At 47.4% G+C, this 16,151-nt stretch overlaps 1 protein-coding gene across 1 annotated transcript; it reads right to left on the reverse strand.

The window, feature by feature from the left end:
- Positions 1-267: 267 nt before the first annotated feature.
- Positions 268-16,018, reverse strand: prodhb (proline dehydrogenase (oxidase) 1b). Its single transcript, XM_056602538.1, has 14 exons — positions 15,437-16,018; positions 13,876-14,084; positions 11,714-11,748; positions 11,477-11,626; positions 10,854-10,918; positions 10,552-10,668; positions 9,831-9,904; positions 9,104-9,185; positions 8,570-8,662; positions 6,484-6,630; positions 5,252-5,427; positions 4,374-4,472; positions 3,001-3,089; positions 268-2,215 (listed from the first exon to the last, which is right to left on the reverse strand). Exons 1-14 carry the CDS (start codon positions 15,758-15,760, stop codon positions 2,025-2,027), a joined length of 1,851 nt encoding a protein of 616 aa, XP_056458513.1. The 5' UTR covers positions 15,761-16,018; the 3' UTR covers positions 268-2,024.
- Between the last annotated feature and the right edge of the window lie 133 nt (positions 16,019-16,151).

The raw sequence follows: 16,151 nt of genomic DNA on the forward strand, positions 1-16,151 counted from the left end.
GAGCGCCGTGATCTCAACGAGGGCAGCTCACGGAGGGTAATTAAAAGTGGGTTGACAGTGTTTGCTCCTGGAAGGAGAAGACACAGCCATCATTATCATTAGGCTTGATTTGTTTTTTGACTGGATTTGCTGACTGCATATCAATACTCATGCAGGGTGGGGTGTAGAATGAGAAACGACTGACCCAGCCGTGAAAAGAAAGAAAAAGAAAAGGGGATCAGTACATGGACATTTTTCTTTAGATAATTATGAAATTGAGAAATATTGTGTTTTTCATTTATACATGTAGCCCATTATTAATTGCTATATTAATTCATGAGAAAGTCCGATACAACCAAGTATTCTTTAGTTTAAGAAACAATTTCAGTACATCACAGCAGTGAACAAAGAACAGACTGCTAAAACAAGTTTACATAATCAATGGAAAGTAAATGTGACCCGATTGGACGATTTAGAACAAGTAAAAGCCCCAGATGAAAAACATAATAAACATGGAGCCTAATATCGGCTTTTCAACCGTACCGAAGAAACAAAATCCTGAGCTCAATGTTCCTAGAAACCACACAAAACTAGTACCTACACACTCCTTCTCCACCTTTGGGTCATGGTATATGTCCTGTAGTAAAGTGGAGAGTTCACCTGGACTCTGCATAACCCCCCCCCAGCCCCCCCACCCCTCTTATGCACTTGGTACATGTTGTACGTCCTGGCACTTAAAAATAGTGCTTAGCATTTTGTAGTACCTTATCCCAGCTATCTTTGTTGTGTACGGAGAACGGGTTAACCTAGCGATTGTTAGTGCTTTGCACTTGGTTCTATGAACATCCTTACTGTACCGACAGCAATATATTGTTTCTCTTTCTTCTGACAAAGGTTCGTATTGTAAGGCACTTTGGATCTAAGCGTCTGCTAAATGCCCTGAAGGTAAATGTAGTGCTTACGTACCAGGTGGTCTGGTGGTTCCCCAGCTCTGAAGAGTTTAACAGAAACTGAACTCGGTCGCTCTCGTCAACTTCACTCAGTTAACGTTGTGTATGACCTAGCGAGACCAGCAATACAGTCCCCGAGTAAAACAAAGACATCACCGTCACATAACAAAAAGGCTGTTGATGTTTGCAGCCAAATAAAAACCTTGATATTGATTTCCAAACAGCAGAGACCACCTCTTAACCAACAGTAAAGTTTCATCTCTCAGTGTAACTATCCCTAACTGGCACCCACATTAAACTCTGAGGATTATTGATGCTTTCTTTACGGCCATTTAAATCAAGCTTGTTATTGGTTTTATTCCCACTGTCTGCGCGTAGGATAAATGGAGTGATAAAAAAAAGAGGCGTCCCCCATTCTGTCTCCTGTTGATGGCTCCCGTAGTCCTATTGGGCTAGTAAAGACGCCATCATGATGGATACGGGGGGGGGGGAGGGGGGATGAAACATGGTGGGAGACACGTCTCAGAGACGCTGAGGCAGCGGCGGGCTGAGGGGGAAGATGACATGCACACGGGGGGAGGAATGGGGGAGGGCGGGGGGAGGAGCAGGGGAGCTGGGTCAGGGCAGGACAGATGAGGGCAGCACCTGCGACTGGGAATAAGCTGCAGAGGAGGAAATGATGGGAACGAAAAATATATGTATATATACATATGAAAGATGGGAGCCGAGACACTGAGGGGGATTTATGTGTTTGGATGCACGGGATGATGCAAATATACACACACACACACACACACACACACACACCTCATAAACAGATATTCTCTCTCTGTCCATCTCCCCTCTCTCTCTCTCTCTCTCTCTCTTCTCTGCAGCTCTAGAAGACCTCTCCAGAACACCTCTCCAGAACACCTCTCTTGAAGATGTCTCTAAATAACCCTCTAGAAGACCTCTATAAAGCTCCTCTCTAGAGGACCTCTCTAGAAGACCTCTCTAGAAGACCTCTATAAAGATCTCTCCAGAAGACCCCTCTAGGAAACCCCCCAAAAGACTACTCTAGAAGACATCTCTATAAGGGCGCTCTAGAAGATCGCTCTAGAAGACCGGCCGGTGGAAGATCTCCCCCGAGCCCAGGCGGCGTTTCAGCTCCTTGAGCAGCAGCTCCCTCTCCCACTCGGCTCCCTTCATGAAGCCCCGGTTCTCCTGGGCCCGCCGGGAAAGGTAGGGCATCACCTCGTTCACGGGCCCGTAGGGGACGTACTTGTAGACCGGGAAGCCCGCCTGCCCTGCGACGCGAGAGGTGTGGGAGTCAAGGGAAGAGAGGAGTAAAAAGGAGAGAAGGGAGAAGGTATTAGAGAGGAGGTCTAGCATAAAAAGGAAGGAGTTGTTAGATATAGCCTCCACGCTCGTGGAGGCTGCGGGAGGCTGCGGGATGAAAGGATGGTTTAAAAGGTGAACCCACTGAGTCGGACTACGCAGAGAAACCTTTCACCCTCCCTCTGTGGGCGTCTCAAAGGAAGAGACCTCTGTTTAGTGAGTCGGGCGAAGCAGCACCGCAGCACCACGGGGAGACCTGCTCTGTGCCGACGAGAAAGCAAAGCAACGCCGACCGACCGACACACGCCGGCGTTCTCCAGCGTCCCCCGCGGATCGGCCGCGGGCCTCGCCTCGCCTCGCCCGACTCGTCGGCAGAGGACGGCTGCCCGTTGTCTCGTGTCTGGGCCTGACGCACGGACCAGTGCTGGAAGCGCAGCGTCGTGGGGCATGAGTTTGAGCAGGCAGTTTGTCGATGCAGACGGCCCGCGCTGAAAGGTCAGTAACCGGCGGTACCTGGGCTGCGCTAGAGTTACCATGGCGAGTAAGACGCCGTAATTGGAAAAAAAGTTACAAAAAGAAAACAGCCCCATCCAACCGGAGCCAGACAAACTAATAATCAATCGCAGCGCAGTGAATAGCTTAAGGTCAGCCGCAGATGGCTCCTGTTTTTATGTGAATGTGTTGGCGGATGAATGTGCAAAGTGTGCGTGTCTGCTGTGTCGGCATGTGTGGGTCAATCTGTCTTCAGTCTTACCCAGTGGGAAGCTGATCTGGTCGCACATGCCAAGTAGCTGGCCGAAGGAGACCTTCCCCTCCGCTGGAGCCAGGCCTAGCTCATTCATCCTGGGGGGGGGAAACAAAGTTTTAAACCCTGTAGCGCTTCAGGGAGAAGAGGAGCCAGAGGGCGGCAGAGAGCGACCGCACGGAAAGAGATAAGGTTTAACGGGGGACGCCGGGAAAAGTAAGAGAGTGGAGAATAGAGAGGAAAGATCTCGACGGAGGCGGTGGGAAGCCGGTGGTTTGAGAAAAAAGAGATGTGAGTAAATGATACAAGACAGGAGAGGGAAAAACCCAGAACTGAGCGAGAGAGAGGTATGGAGGCCAGGGAAGACAAGGGAAGAGGGGTATAGGATCATATGGATTTAGAGAGATTTATACATTTATGTACAGGTTTGTGTATGCTCTCAGATGTCGGTACGTAGCAGAAGCAGCAGCAGGGTGGATTCCATCACGAGGAGACGATCGAGGACGAGACAAAGCGTGCTTATCAGGCGGATTCAAAACCGCAGCGATAGCTCCGGCTTAATCGAGGGAAATATTCCACAACCTTTCCTTCATCGAGTTTGTATCTCGATTAACAACACGCGTCTGTTTACACAAAGGGCACAGGACGCTCCCAGCCGTCGCAGCCTGCTGGGCTGTTGACGAGGACCCCGCTGATGTGGACTCACATCCAGGCTTCAGGCTGCGGCCGCGGCCGTGGTGAGCACTATCAGCACTGGATAATGGCGTGAATCCCGTTGAATGATAGAAGGGCATGGGCTCGGAGTCAGCCCGGTAACGAAGTAGGCCCAGCGTGGCACCGTTTCAGAAGCCGACTGCTCAGACGGAGGAAATGTCTCTCGCTGCATCGCACTCTCCCATGCGCTTTGAAGATGGATGCAGAATGTGTGTGAGTGTGTGGTGTTATCTCTTCAGTGAGTGGTGTGTGTGTGTGTGTGTGTGTGTGTGTGTGTGTGTGTGTGTGTGTGTGTGTGTGTGTGTGTGTGTGTGTGTGTGTAACCTGCTCACTGTGAGAATGTGTGCGTTTTTGTGTGTAGGTGTAGTGTAACCTCCCCAGAGTGTGTGTGTGTGTGTGTGTGTGTGTGTGTGTGTGTGTGTGTGTGTGTGTGTGTGTGTGTGTGTGTGTGTGTGTGTGTGTGTGTGTGTGTGTTACCTCCTCACTGTGAGAATGTGTGCGTTTTTGTGTTTGTGGTGTTACCTCCTCAGTGTGTGTGTGTGTGTGTGTGTGCGTGTGTGTGTGTGGTGTTACCTCCTCAGTGTGTGTGTGTGCGTGTGCGTGTGTGTGTGTGGTGTTACCTCCTCAGTGTGTGTGTGTGAGTGTGTGTGTGTTTGTGTGTGCGTTACCTCCTCAGAGTGTGTCTCACGGTGTCCTCGTTGTGACTCGCCACCATCACATTGGCCTTCCTGCTGAGTGAGATCTCCTCCAGCAGGAGGTCCAGACACCTACATACACACACACACACACACACACACACACACACACACACACACACACACACACACACACACACACACACACACACACACACACACACACACACACACACACACACACACACACACACACGTTGCCATGAGAGGGTGTCACATGATGTCTAGCACATTCCAAGTTGCCATCTTTGCGCTCATCTCATTACAATAATAACAAAAGTCTGTGATTATGGAACGTTCTGTCAAGAAGTACCAGGAAGGCCGCCTGAACTCCTGTCATGGAGCTTGTGATGTCTTGGTCTCGAGCTAATGGCCGAGCATTGGAACACGAGTATTGATGAAACACAGTCAATGAGTTCCGTTCAGACCCAATATATACCATCCATCTAAGAGGATCCTGGTACAAGAGGAGTTTTGGAATGAAATCCAAGACCAGAATATATGATTTATAATCAATAAACTGATCAGATGTGTTCTTTATCAATACATTGTGCTGACAGCATATAATGGATTATGTCGGTGGCTTCAGGCAAAGCTTATCTGATTTAATAACCAATAACAGATGAGTTGTGTTCTTTATTAATACATTGTGCTGACAACATATTATGTATTCTGTCGTTTGCTTCAAGCGAAGCATGCATGATTAATAAATCAATACCAGATTAGAAGTGTACTTTATCAACAGAACATATATCACACATGGACGTATGGATTTAAACCAGAGGATCACGTCTTTTCGTCCGTCCGGACGACGGACAGCCGGACGGCTGAAGGCCCCGCCCCCCTCCCACCTGTGGTACATCCGATTGGTTGCCTGGTAGTCGGGGTGGACGGGGTCCTCGTAGCCCAGCAGCGCGGCCCGCTCTCTCTCCTGGTGCATGTAGGCCCCCCGCACCACCTTGGCCCCCAGGCACCAGCCCTGGCGCCGCGAGCGCTCCAGGTCCACGCTCAGGCTGGTGAACGCCTCCTGAGAGGGCGAAGGGGAAGGAGTGAACCGATGTAAAGCACAAAGTACATCAAGAATTCAATTAAATTCAACTGATATAATAATAATATCTTTTAACTTGTAGAGCACTTTACATTCACAAAGCTCAAAGTGCTACAGAGTTTAAGAGAGAGGAAAAAAAATAAAACGGGTTGTTTAAACATATAATGCATAAACAGTAAAAGGGAAATTAGCAAAAGGCTTTTTTAAAAAGATAAGTCTTAAGTTTTTTTTAAAAACAGCTGTAGTCTGTGGGGCCTTCAGGTGGTCAGGGAGGGCGTCCATAGTCTTGGGGCAGCAGCGGAGAAATCCATAAAGCATGACGCACATGAGGAATTGAATTGAGTTCAACTCAACATGTACCTCATGCTTTATATCAGTTCACTTCAATGTTATTTGTATGGCCCTTAATCACAGGTCTCAAAAGGCTTAACAGGCATTATATTTATGACACACAAAGGTGTTCATGTTTATAAAGATGCTTCATGTTCCTTGTGAGGAATTATGACTGAATAGTGACCTTGAGGTAACCCTGTTAGGTGTACTATGGTAAGGAATAGTGACCTTGAGGTAGCCCTGGTAGGTGTACTACAATAGTGAATATTGACCTTGAGGTGGCGCTGTTAGGTGTACTACGGTAGTTAATGACCTTGTGATAGCGCTGTTAGGTGTACTACAGGAGTGAATATTGACCTTGAGCTGGCCCTATTAGGTGTACTACGGTAGTGAATAGGGACCTTGAGGTAGCCCTATTAGGTGTACTACGGTAGTGAATAGTGAACTTGAGGTAGCCCTATTAGGTGTACTACGGTAGTGAATAGTGACCTTGAGGTGGCCCTATTAGGTGTACTACGGTAGTGAATAGGGACCTTGAGGTGGCAGTCTTAGGTGTACTACGGTAGTGAATAGGGACCTTGAGGTGGCACTATTAGGTGTACTACGGTAGTGAATAGGGACCTTGAGGTGGCACTATTAGGTGTACTACGGTAGTGAATAGGGACCTTGAGGTGGCCCTATTAGGTGTACTACGGTAGTGACCTTGAGGTAGCACTGGTAGGTGTTGAGGATGAGGGGCTTCTGGCCGTTGTAGACCCTCTGCATCGCCAGGGTCAGGTAGCTGATGGCCGGCTGAAGGTACGTCTGCTCTGCGTCCACCATCAGGCGAACACCGTTCTCCTCTGCGTGCTAACACACACACACACACGCACACACACACACACACACACACACACACAAGCAGCCACACACACACACACACACATGCGGATACAGACACACACACACACACACACACACACACACACACACACACACACACACACACACACACACACACACACACACACACACACACACACACACACACACACACACACACACACACACACACACACGAGACGGGCCATCAGGGTTAATAAAGAGAAGAGCGGTGCTTAATATTACCCACAGGGACGGCCATGTTTCTGTTGTTGAACGATGGCGTCATGTTAACTGAAGTACCGCGGACCGAGACACTAAATCTCTCTCTCTGTGCAAACACTTTAAATTAAGATATAATAATAACCGTCATAACTCGCGGGGCGACCGAAGCGTTGAACACAGGCTGCTCCAACGTAGATAGAGAGGAGGCGAACAATAACACTCCGTCAGTGGAACACACACGAGCGGAGCGCGCCACATCAAGTAGGAGAGGGTTCATCTGCATGGCCGCTGCCGGGGAGCGTTTGGAAGCTGTCGCGGGCCCCTCCAATGTGTTGCGTAGATTAGGGCTGTGTCTGTTCCTCCCAGCGCTTTATGAAGTATTGTTTGTTCGGAAGTGTTCATCACCACCGCGGGTGACAATGGGGGCGAGCTCGCTCACTCACTGCTATCACAAACGTCTTTATAGCAGGTAGAGAATGGAGCTGTTAAAGAATCGTAGGGTGGTAGCACATGACTCATTGTGCAGCGTTTGTGTGTGTTTATGTATTCACCCCTGGTATTAACATGCCACTCTGGATTTACGGGCTTTTGCTTTTTGAATAAATCAATACTAGGTACTCTGCATTAGCATTTAGTGTGGAATAAATGTCAAATGGTGAGAGAAAAACATTCAACGTCCTCAGAGACACCACACTTCACTTAGGGAAAAATAATACTTTAAGAACGAAGGAGCTCCACGCAACAGTGAGCAGTGCTTCTGCCACGGTCCACCACTGAATGCATTAAGCTTGATATACTGAATCTATTCTGACAGTAACGTCCCCAGGGACACTAAAGAAATAATCACCCGCGTGCCATACATGCAACTATATGGGGTGCGGTGAAACATATCGAATGACACCAATAAATAAACAGCTATATGGATTGTGGGTCTCTGCGTTCTGCATTTCCTCGGTGTCTCTTGCGTCGCTCGGACTTGTGATTGCCCCCGCAGCGGACGTGTCTGTGGTGAGAGACGGCCTGTAGCGGGCGCAGTAGGTTTGATGGATGGAGAGTGACACGCTGAATGTGTTTACACGAGGTGTCACCAGCGCCCGTCTGCAGAGCCCACGGACGACTGGACTCGATGCTACTAATAGAGAACTAATCCCAGATCCACAAGTCCTACTATATAAGAGCAGAACTTCTGATGCAGCAGTCCTACTGTGTTATAGCAGAACCTCTGATCTAGTATTCCTGTTATGTTATAGCAGAACGTCAGATCCAGCAGTCCTACTATGTTATAGCAGAACGTCAGATCCAGCAGTCCTACTATGTTATAGCGGAACTTCTGATCCAGCAGTCCTACTGTGTTATAGAAGAACCTCTGATCTAGAATTCCTGTCATGTTATGGCAGAACGTCTGATACACTAGTCCTACTATGTTATAGCAGAACCTCTCATCCAGCAGTCCTATTATGTTATAGCAGAACTTTGATCTCTCAGTCCTAATTCCTTGTTTTCTGTTCTTCCTGTAAAGCCTCTTCAGGTGCTTCGAAACAGCGCTCTATAAATCCGACATACCATTACCATCACCAGTCCTATCATCAGCCCATGTAATTCCTACTGCGTGTGTTTTTTCCTTGTGTAGCAAGGGTCCGACCCCCCTGGAGTGCAGTGAGTCTAGCTGTGTCTGCATCTGATTGAGCAGAACTAAACGCACCTTAGCCAACACGTCCATTCGCTGCAGGATCCTCTTCATCTGCCGCTCTTCCTCAGCCGTGAAGCGGTCCAACAGAGGCACCAGCTCCCCTTTCTGGAGCACAAGAGACCACAACCACCACACCAGAGCCAAACCACCACACCAGTGAGGACTACGGCCCCACTAAGGACCGGGACTCATCCCAGGGTGGATTACTTATTTAACGCTGTAGAATCTAAACCCATCAATAAGTCAAACCACTGTTTATTTAAGCTGGTGAAAGTAGTAAAATAGCCTTAAACCCAGACACTCATGAATTAAGCATTTGTTTTGTTAAATGGGTGAGAGTAATTTCATCCTTTAGTTAGAACCCTGAACTCATGTGTAAAACATTGTCCCTGTTACTGGTGATGAACATGGAAATGAAGAAGATATTTCTACGTGCCTGTTCTTCCCAGACCCCGGCAAGAACTCATTTGTTGTTAAATTTTTAATTAGTAATCAGTGAATTCATAATTTCCATTTTTGTTTTCCTGTTTCGACCCCCGTACCCACCCCGACGTCTGGGACGACCAGCAGGTGGGATGTGTCGGCTCTGCTGTCGATCAGGATGTCCCAGTCCAGCATGTCGATGGTGCTGAAGACACAAGATAAAACCCAGTACAGGTCGGCATCGCAGAGGTCGAGCTAATTCATCTTTTTGGTTGTGAGTGACGGCTTCTTCATGAATTCATGAATGTCTGAGTCCATGAAGTCATCAAATAATTTAAGATATTTTAATTGGTAAACAACTAATACTAATACTTATCTCACATAAGAAAAACGATCATACAATTGAAGAAGTATTTTATAATTATTATAACGGAAAAAAAAAATATTTAGTTAGCATCATACAGCCATAACATCATACAACATACAACCAGTAAATGCTTTTTTACTGATTGTATGCAGGGAAGATATAAATTCAATCATATCAAATAAATATGCTGCTGTTTAAGCCATCCATCCATATATCACAGGAGCCTAAACGACAGTTTATTAAAATGAAATATTTATGAAATATTTCCGGTCCAGGTACAAAGAAGAAGCTGGAATTAGCAGGGACCCTGAGTGTATTCAACGACAGTGATGAACGAGAGCAGGAAACGAGTAGGAGTGTGTTTAGCCTGTGTGTCCACACCGAGGGACTCGGGAGGAGGGGAGACATCTGCCGTTAATGTACACATCTCACAGGGAACATATCTCCCTCCTGGGGGGTTAAGATAGCGGTGGATACAATTACCCAGACGAGCTCTGCATGGTGTCAGTGAACCAGCCGTGGACGTCCCCCTCTGCTCCCAATCTGCTGAGAAACTCCTGAATAAATGAAACAGAGCAAAGCCTCTGTTAATGCATGTCTTCAGCCGGCCCTCATCCTAAAACAAACCCACTGCGAGGCCGGCCCGATTCGGCACTTTTTGGGTTTCGCAACGAAAATCCGCCTGGCCTTGTCTGGACAGTAATTGATTTCCGATGATGGCCGCCGCACCGCAGTGCTCAAGAGACTCCGGTAATAGATTACTGGAAGCTAAGCAAAAACATATTCTAATTGGCGGAAAAACTATTTGAACATAGTCTATTTTGGATAAAGCGCTTTTGATCACGCCGTAGATTGCCAAAATCGACTCAGTTGCTGCCATTGTTTGTTTTTTAATTCTGCAGATTGCGGCTCTCATTGTCCATGGTGGACTGAGATCCCTCCTGAGCACTGATTGGTTCTGGCATTGAAAACATCTTAAAAAGGCTTTTCGACAGGATTGTGGCCGGACTGTCAGACTGATCTGAGAGAAACCGAACGTAAACTCTGACATCAGGCGGCCCCTGCATGCTGCGATGGGCATCAACGAGCACTTACGCAGAGAGTCCACTAACAAGTGGAAGGATAACTGATCAGATTTCCTCCATACTACTCTGCTGCAACCCGAGCCTGATGTCCCATTGGCAGTCGGGGAGAAAGCGCTGACCTGCAGTTGTTTGAGCTCCAGCTTTTGCTCCAAGGCCTCCCTGTTGCCGTATCCTTGCTGAGCCGCCAGAAAGCTGAAGAATCTGCGCCACTTCACCAGAACCTCGGAGAGCCGGAGCTTAAGAGGGAATTAAAGAGTGTGTGTGTGTGCGTGTGCGTGTGTGTGTGTGTGTGTGTGTGTTTTGGGGGGGGGAGGTTGAGGGGAAAGGACAGACAGGCCTTCCTCAGCACATGTCAACACACCCCATTGCGTGCCATCTTTCTCGCATGCAGCCTTTTTAAATCCTCTCTCGCTGCACTCACCAGGAACTGAGGCCGCGCGAGCGCCGTCATCTTGATGGCGGAGAAGCCTTCCAGGGCGCCCCCACCTAGGAGCCACTCACACTGATCATCAACCGTCGCACCGCAGTGCGACAGTGATCGCCACCCGGGGCGATCACTGTGTGTGTGTGTGTGAGGGTAATGAAACACATCTCCTGACCCACGTGACCCAACGTATGGTCAAGAATTGCTGCACTTAACTGCAGCTCGCGTTTGGTGTTGACCCTCGTTGCCCTGTGACAACTCTTTATAAAGTAAAGCCCGTCTGGGTTTGGTGACTGCCAGAGAATGGGACTGACTATGCCTGCTACTCGTTCCTGTAGCAGAGGCTTCAATTCCCAGTGAACTCATCAGGCGCATGTAACAGAGGAGCGGTGACTTGTGACAGGGCACCTCGCTCAAGGATGCTGGGATGTGGACTGGGCTGCAGACATCTGGGATGGAACTGAGAACCATTCTGCTGGGAGTCTTAGCACGCTAACCTCCGCTACGCTACCCTGCACCCAAACAATGGGACGGAGGTAATCAGTGAAGTGGGTGTGTGTCGCTCGTTCGTCGCTTTGTGCTGGTGTTGACAGTGGTGGTGGTGCTATTGTCTCGCTCACCAGATGCTCGGATGCACTCGAGGAAGGTCTCCACGTTGCGGTCGCACTTGGCTTCATCAGCATAGAAATACGTGCGGGCTTCACAGGATTCCCCGCGACGCTCTCCACACTGCGTGTTCATTCCGTGTTTGCCTTGTCTGTGGTCTGCCCCTGGGGGTCGGGATTGCATTTGCATTCGCAGTTACTTGAAATTACATCATGTCCCGGCAATATTGAGGGCAACACGGGGAAACGTACCCGTGTTAGTCTTCCCCTCGGTGGAAACGTATGGGCTGAAAAAAAAAGTCACATTTAAAAATAGGAATGGTTTTCAGTTGAACTCGGGCTGAAATAGGGGATCCACGAGTCTATAGCTTGTGTAATTAGACGATCTGGCAATGAGTCACAGGGAGGCAGGATTCGGAAGGAGCTTTTTGCTTGTTATGAGGAGACGATAAGCAAAGTGCACGGTTGTTTTGATTGTGTTCAGGATTGGTATAATTACATGATCCAAAACATTGTATTTAACCAGATTAAAGTACACTTTTCAATGTGCTTTGCATTGCATGTAGTGCTGCTCTAGGTAAAGACCCTACAGAGATACCAGTTCATGATTGCCAGAAATACCTGGGAGCGAAACGTAAGTCTGATACAGGTCATGCAACTCAATGTAGGTGTGCACCCAACAACTGCAGTTCTGTGCCAGGGCATTATGCAACGATACTCTGTTTGTTTTGGCTATCACAGCCTGTTCCCGCCGCTTTAATGGTGAACTTGTGTATCGCTATGATGATAAAAATACCACAGCATTCATGGATAGCCAAGGACAGCCGAGGTGTGCTCACCCCAGAGAAGCTCTGTACTGGCCTCTTTTATAGCGCTGTGCCCTCCCTGAACGCTGCCAGCTATTCTCTGGACCTCCGCCTGTCAGGGGGACAGTAGCACACATGTGCAGAGGCAGCCAAGATTAAAGGCTGGCTCGGGTTCGCAAAAAGTCTGGAGATGGAACACAGGAAGTTATTCATGTATGCGATTGGTTCCCTTCAGAGGGCGGCTGAAGCCTATGCATGTGTTTGCTGCTGCAATCTAGAATCAGCGGAGCGTGGGATCTCACAGACAGAGGATTCCCCCTATCAGGATCACCTTTACCGACATTCCCGAGAATCCTTTTAACCTCTGTGTTTTGCTGTCAGACGCTGACTAATGTCTCCGGTATCTTGACAGAGCGCTGCAGTGCCTGTCAGACCCTCGCCGTCGGGGATCAAGCTCACTTCCTGCCGTCAGTCTGTCTGGAAGGCATTTGTTGGCTGTGAGAAAGCCTGTCTGAATGAGAATCTTTCAGCGGTTGAAAAGCAGACACCAATTCAATACCTCAAGTCTAACCTGACGCTTTGTTGAGATCGGGAGGTATTATTCACATAATGGTAATAAAAGGTATGAAAGAATAACCACTTTTGACTAAACTATGAATCGGCTCTAAAAGACGATCCAAGAAGTAATTGCTTTTCCGTGAAACCTTGCATATTGTGCATCCGCTAGTCTAATCTATTTCTGAGTGAATTTCTGCGGATTTGATAATGGCGCTGCTTAAGTTAACAGAAATTGTATGTAGGTTACCCGATCTGACCTCTAAGAGCTGGAAATCCGTATGTGAGATAAGAGGCAGTGCATTACCACCAGATAAGCTGCTTCGGTAGAGGTACTTCACACCATGGTGTCAGTAATATTTCCTCGGTACAAAGCACAGACAGTGTTGGCAGGTTGCTGATAACTACCCTAACAAGATGGTCTATTTCAGGCCCTATGAGATGGGCCTCACATCTTGGTGCTGAAAATGGACAGACTGAGTGGTTTCTACGTTGCTTGTCGAGCGTGTGCATACTGGTTTGTCCCATTACATGACAGGACATTTATTCAGCTGATGCTTTCTTTAGTCCAAAGTAACTTAAAATAGGTGCATTCGACCGTGAAGACACAACCCAAAAAGTGCAAGAATCCCGTGATGGTGGGGATGGATACTGGTTTGTTATGGGGCAGATCAAAATGTTATATATTACAGAATGGTTCTGAAGATGATGCATATTGTAAGAACATGCATCTCCTTCAGAACCGCACTGTAATATATTACTGTGTGGTTCTGAAACTAATACATATCGTTATAGTGACAAGTAGTTTCTTCAGAACCACGCTATAATATATTACAGCGTGGTTCTGCGGACAAAACACATTGAAAGACACAAAACGTCTTTTCAGAACCACACTGTTCTAGATTACAGTATGGTTCTAAAAAGAAGACATATTGTTAGAACGTGCATCATATTCAGAACCACGCTGTAATACATCACAGCGTGGTTCTGAAGACAATACACATGGCTGGAACCTCTAGACCCCCTGCAGAACCCTATCCAGACCACGCTTACCGCAGCACGTCCTCTTGGTCCTCCCCCGGGCTGAGGTCCTCCTCCACGCTGTAGTCCAGCACCGACCCCACCCCGAAGGCCTGGTTCTTCTGCAGCAGGGGCCTGATGGCGCGGTGGTCCTCCCCCGCCACAAACTGGCCGTAGAACGTCATCTTCATCAGCTGCTCGAAGGCCCGCTGGCCCATAACCTTCTTACCCAGGTCCATTATCTGGAGGAGACCGGGGAGAACAGGAATAATAGACGACGCTCAAATACCTGCATTTCCTTTTATTCTAAAATGGATGCCAGCAGAATGTTCCAGAGCAGCTACTGATTTAATAATAACACTAATACTTTTGATTTATAGAGCGCTTTTCTAGATGCTAAAATACACGTTACAGAGTGAGCGTAAAATAAAATAATTTAATACGAACGTATATTCGTAAAAAGATTTTAAAAAAAAAGGAGCAAAAGGAGAGAAGGGAAGGAGGTTACGTGGTGAAAGCAATCTTAAGATTTAAATCAGTTTAGTTAAATATCCAGGTGAAAGCAATTGTACATTTATACACTTTCCAATTCACTAGACAAGCCCAGATGCGACCGTGGGCTGGCATGGCTTCCATTCTTCCACTTAAGGCCTAAATGATGCCGCCAGCGGCAGGCTGTTGGGCAGACACGCTCCTCTCTCTCCGCGGAATAATTAAACCACCGCTTTAATGGCCCCATAGATTCTAGGGATTTCGTGTGCTCTTAATAAGAGCGAAATTGGCTTGTCTGGGAATCTGTGCAAGGAAGAAACTCAACCTGCCGTCCACACACACACACACACACTAAATTAAAAGTATCTGTGTCCGCTCATGTATTATGTAGCTCTCTGCAGGATCGACTTCTAAGTGTGGACCTGGACCTAGTCAACATTACGGCTTCCAAAACATGGGAGGGACGCTATTGCTGGAATGGATAATTCCATTCTTAAAATAGAGCAGCTTGTAATAGGATACAAGTGTATACAAGACGAACTTGACTAAAGGAAAAAAATAAAAATTGGAAAGAAGAACACTAAGATAACTTTTAAAGAAGGCCTGAGGAGCGGAAGCCTCTATTTGGGGAGCTTTTTAGTCTGAGTAATTAGGTTCCTGGCATCTTGCAGGCAGAGTTTGGTTTGTTTGCAGTCAATTCCAAACCACAGCTAACTGGCTCCTGCAGTTCATAAATCTGACCTACATAAATAATACTTTATATAATAAATGAAACTATTAAAGAAGGCTTTTACCAGTTGTAATTTGAAGATAAGAAAATATAGTTTTTAATGTAGTCGCATTTAATGAATCCAATAACCCTTCAGAATATGGGATTCGAAGGGCGGAGGGGAGTGAGTTTAAATACCATGGGTCTGTATTTTAAGACTTTAGTTATAAACGATTTAAATTGTGTTAAACTTGTCCATATAAGGTGTGTGAGATGATGTCACACTGACACATAACCTACATGTTTAAAAGTTCCTTTCATTCTCGAAGTTGCAGATAGGCTACATCTCAAACCACACCTGCAACATAACAACAACCCATAATAATGGATTACCTCTTTATTCTTATCCACCAGGATGTCATAGGAGCAGAGCTTAAACACCACTAGACTTCTGAGGAGCTCTAAAGAGTCCTTGCTCTTGTATGCCTCCCGTGTGTGCTCGAAGTCCACGGAGACGCCAGCAGCTGGACATGCGTCGCCTCTTCCTCGCCGGGAGGGTCGCTCCCACGGCGGCTTAGGACGCGCGGTGTCCCTCACAGCTCCGGTCGCGGCGACGCTGGAGCAGAGTCGTATTGCGTTCAGTCTTTTCAAATTTGGTCCCAAGTTGAACCCCGTCCGGCGGGTTAACAGCGGGCCCGTCTTCACAACATACCACATTATACGGTGGAGGTCACACGGACCACACTCAAAGTGCAATTTGAAGGTCTGAAGTGAACACGGAGCGGGTCCGCGCGGGTTCAGGTGGTTTTCAGTATTGTCCGTTGGCGTTTTCACCCAAAGGCGCACATTTAAAAGTCACCGCTTTTAAAAAACAGACCGAATGTGGACGTGCGCCTTCAGGTGTGACGCGGGGGTAGACGATGACGAAGAAATAACAAACAATCACAAACAAGCGTGGCATGTAATGTGAGCCCCCACAAACACAAATGAGAATCAACAGAGAAAACAGAATGAATTTAAGGAAAACATTTTAGGCCAGTATGCATCCTAAAACATACATATATAATTAAAAAATATATGTATTAGAAATATATATAAATACATAGGC

This window comes from Gadus chalcogrammus, chromosome 11, assembly GCF_026213295.1.
Source record: "Gadus chalcogrammus isolate NIFS_2021 chromosome 11, NIFS_Gcha_1.0, whole genome shotgun sequence".
NCBI lineage: Eukaryota > Metazoa > Chordata > Actinopteri > Gadiformes > Gadidae > Gadus > Gadus chalcogrammus.